This window comes from Gavialis gangeticus, unplaced genomic scaffold (genome assembly GCF_001723915.1).
Source record: "Gavialis gangeticus isolate Ggan-Ray unplaced genomic scaffold, GavGan_comp1, whole genome shotgun sequence".
In the NCBI taxonomy this organism is placed as follows: Eukaryota; Metazoa; Chordata; order Crocodylia; family Gavialidae; genus Gavialis; species Gavialis gangeticus.
Window position 1 is genome coordinate 153,817,156 of NW_017729032.1, and position 4,335 is coordinate 153,821,490.

The 4,335-nt window shown below is 42.4% G+C and overlaps 1 protein-coding gene across 2 annotated transcripts in view; it reads left to right on the forward strand.

Moving 5' to 3' along the window:
- Positions 1 to 4,335, forward strand: part of VWA3B (von Willebrand factor A domain containing 3B) — a 160,489-nt gene that overhangs the window by 146,448 nt on the left and 9,706 nt on the right. For both annotated transcript variants that reach the window (XM_019525170.1, XM_019525169.1), the window contains exon 27: positions 201 to 298. In XM_019525170.1, the coding sequence (XP_019380715.1) occupies positions 201 to 298 (98 nt within the window). The remainder of the gene's footprint in view (positions 1 to 200; positions 299 to 4,335) is intronic.

Consider the following 4,335-nt stretch of genomic DNA (forward strand, 5'->3'; position numbering starts at 1 on the left):
TTCTGGCTCATTTTTTAAAAAAAAAAAAAAAAAAAAAAGAATTATACTTATCAGGACTTTGTCATCCTATTTTTTTTAGCTGCAGATTATAGTTTCACTAAAGTGGCTTTTATATGCAAGTTTCCTTGTTTTTAACTACTATTTTTGATGTATAGAAATTACTGATTTTAACTGGATGAATGCTAATTGTGTTATTGCAGGAACACTGTATACGAAGTGGGCTTGTTAAAGTCAGCCAAGCTAAATATGCTTCTTCCTGCCGATATATAAAAATGGCCCAGGTGGTGGATTACATGATGTGAGTACAGTTGAACCAAAATGTGTGAACGTTCTTTTATGTGCACTCTAAATTACATATTGAAAGGAGGAAACATGTTTGGTGTTCAGTTTTGCTTTAGAATTCCCATATCTAGTGCTATAACAAGTAGCTATTTAATTTATTTCAAGGAAGTCCTGGACACATGGCCAAGTGATTTGATGCACATTGTTGACACAATCTCCAACCCATCTGGCAGCATTCCCTTATTTAACTCCTTGTTATTAAGCATCAAACCAGTCTGTCGGAGGTTGATATAGTGCAGCTTACCTGTTTATTCCCTGGCAGAAACTGGCACCGTACCTGGGGTGGAGATTATGTTTGTACCAAGGCTACTAATTTATTTTTTTTTGTGATATAAATGTGTGGCTACATTGTGCTTTAAATTACAAATTGTATCTAAGGTACTGAATCTTTTATTTGACCTGGGTCCAAGAGTTGTTGTGGAAAGTATGTGTAGGGTGCCTTGAGCATTAGGTCAGGCATGCGGAACACAGGTAAATCTGGGCTGATATGGTTTGCTGGTTGGATAGAATCTGAACTCCCACTGTTTCCAGGTAAATTTGACTTTCTGTCTGGACTTTTGATAGCTCTAATTGTGATCCATTTTGAAGTAACCCTGAGAAGTGGTACCCTTCAGATTCTGCTGACATGCTGCGTGTTGAGTGGCGGAAACCCTTGCTGAGCTTAAAGCACGGAGAGACTTCAGAGTCTGTGGCTACAGCTGACCCCCTTTTATCAGCAAAAGGAACATGAGTATAGTAAAACTGATCCAGAAACTGAAGAGAGGTTCTTTTCCCAAAACTACTTAAAGCCATGGGAAGAAACTGGTGGTCTCGCAAAATCTAGTCAAAGATAGAAGATAAGCTAGATAAATTGCAATGAGTTAATACCTCCCATCCAAAACTAAGACTGAATTTACCATTATCCTGCATTCCTCCTTTAAAGAGGTCTTTTAGAGCTGAAAAAAGAACAGGTACAGGGTGTGTGTGGGGGAATATGCAAGGAGAATTAAGTAAAATTTAAGCTCCTAAGACAAAAAATATGATTTACTAAAATCCTTTCCCTTTACTTGGTGCTTAGGTTTCTGAGGGTCTGTAGGCACCCAAACTTTTGCCAGACAAGTAACTTAAATGCCAGAAGTTCTGCTATTCTGAGTATTTTGACACCTTTCTCAAACCTAAGTGTGTTTTTGGCTTTACAGATTAGCAGTCCAAGGCCTGAATCCTCTAAGGAGCCCAGTCTGGTATGTGTGCTCCAGAGCAGGCCTAACCCCACTGACGGCACAGAGTTCAGAACAAAGTATAGCAGCTAATGCCAGTTTCATCCAAAGGTGGCTTTGTACACTTTTAATATAACAGCCTCCTGGGAGAGTGCTCACACTCAATTCCCAACATGAACCTATAAAATAGCATGAGTGACTACTCTTCACTCCTCCTGGTGGAACTACCACAGTGCAGCCAAGAATACAAGATTCAGAGGGCAAAGAGAGACTGACTCAGTGATGAAGTCATTTCCTTTTTGGTCTTTGCTCTCAACTCTATTTATGTATTTTAGCCATACTAAGAGCATAAATAATTAATGGGGGAGGAATGCAGGACTGCTATCAGTGGTGACACGTAGGGGGTGCACATACATCCCGTGAGCGCTGGTGCACCCCCTGATGGGCCACACTCCCTGTTCAGGCAGCGGGCAGGGGTGCAGGTGGGAGAACTGGTGCCCGCCATGCAAGCGCTGGCTGGGGAGACCCCTGAGGGACCACCCCCCCCCCCAGTCGCACTCAAGAGGCAGCAGTTGCCCATGTCTCCTATCTCCCATATGAGTGTCCCCACAATCAATGTAGCAGTGACAGTGCTGACAAAGAATATGGTAATTCTTCCCCAACAGCTTGGCAGATGCCTTTGAGGATAGACAAATACTACCCCCAGTAGTTGCCTTGAGAGCTTTATTGCCAATTGCTAGGCCTGCTATGCCCTGATGTAATGACTTGAAAGACAGAAAACCCTACAACTCAGTGAATTCAAGCCAATGTTTTAGATACCATGCCTATTTTGTACTTAAAAAGGTTTACAGATTATATTGCCTGTAATGTTCAAGAATGCATTGACCTGAGCCTCTAGAGTGACATAAATGATTTGAGGCCACACAGAAATGATTAAACATCTTCCAGAAATTCCCAGGTTTGCACCTATTATAGCTGGTCACATACTATTATATGTTGTGACTATATTTCATGAGCTGTTTTTACTGTAGTGTAACGCTACCATAATTGCTAATGATATAGGCTGATTTGTATACTTAAAATGAGGAAGATAATGCATTTTTAACATCACAAATTCAAAAACTGCATGTGTGTGGAAAAAATTGATATGACCATATTCTATTGAGTAAGGTATCTTTTAGTTGAAAATAATTGAAAGCTTTTACAAAATCAAGTCTTTCATATTTTAATGGTTAAATAGTAGCTTGTTATAAATATGCAAAAACTCAGGACAAAAGACTTGCTTGGTATTAGATACCAGATTGACCCAAATAACCTTGTCTGCCAGTGCCATGTCATTAGACTAACATCTCTAGCACCTGTCCTTGGTAAGCTGACCGGAAGGATGCAGGGCCCTGGTCACATCTATGCTCTAGGGCTGGGGCTGGCAGGGAGACTTCTCTGGCAGCAGCTGGAGAAGAAGCTCCTGCAGGAAAGAAAAGAAGGCTCTATCACAGTTTCACTGGCTGAGATGCTGCTGGTGCTACTGTGCTGCCTATTAAGTTATTATTACCTGTTGTCATTTAAAGTGATGGACCAGGATGACGCTGTAGGGGAGGAGGATACCTCATTGGGGCACACTACCGTGTTGTGTAGAGGCCTGACACCCAGTGAGGGTGCGCCTTAATGAGCAGACACACTTACATGTCATGAGTTTTCCTTGTCGCAGCGGCTTGAGGTGCAGTTTTCCAGAAACCTCTGCACCTATCTCCTTGAAACCTGGCAGGCTTCATGGCCTTGGCAAGGCCTAGCATGCCTGCAGTTTTCACCCTGCTGTGCCTTAACTAACACACACACAGTCACACGTCATGAGTTTTGCTTGTCAGCAGCCTGAGGTGCAGTGTCCCAGAAACCCCTGTACCTATCTCCTTGAAACCTGGCAGGCTTCATACCTCCAGAAGGAGCTTCCATCCCTGCAATTTTTATCCGAATCAGCCAAAAAATGACAAAGTTACAGGTATTTCAGTGATTCCCCATTATAGTCTATGGCTGAAACTCCAAACCTCTCTGAGTCAGTGCCGAATCTTCCAAAGCCAATTTAGCCAATCAGTTTGGGACAGTGATCTAAATTTCTGAATTGAATCACTGTCCTCCGAATCAGCCAAATCCAAATCCAAATCAAATACTTCCCTATTGGCACAGGCCTAATACTCTCTCTCTCTCGTTTAATCATTCATTGCGAGCTGACTGGCCATAGTCATCCATACAGCCTGTCTCTTTCAACTCCTTATTTTTACTATTTGTCACTCCTATTTCCTTTGCTATATTGAATTTTCCTTTCCAGGATGAAAAAGAAAGGAAAATTGTGCTGGCAATAACATTTTTCAAAGTATTTCCCCGTCTAGCTGTGTCCCTCCCTCATATATTCCCTTGTATTTTTGTACACAGTTACATGCTCTCTCTTGCTGTGTTCACATGAGCATGGACATTTGGTTCCCTGGGGACAACTAACAGTGGCACCGTGCCGTTGCTAACTGTCCATGGGGAATGCCTGTTCCATGTGTGCTCTGGTGCATGGTAGGTTACCTGGGGTTGGGTAGAGGAGGCACTGGGGTGGACTCAGCAGCCTTATCAGGGGTTTTGGGAGGCTCCTGGGGATGCAGTAGTGGCGATCTTGCCACTCACAGCTTGCCTGGCAGCTGAAGTGTGGCTTTTGTTTTGAGCATCATGTGCTGCCCCCGCATATGCTGCTCCACTTATTTTCCTGCGTGGGTTTTTTTTTTTTTTTTTTTTTTTTTTTTTTTTTTTTTTTTTTTTT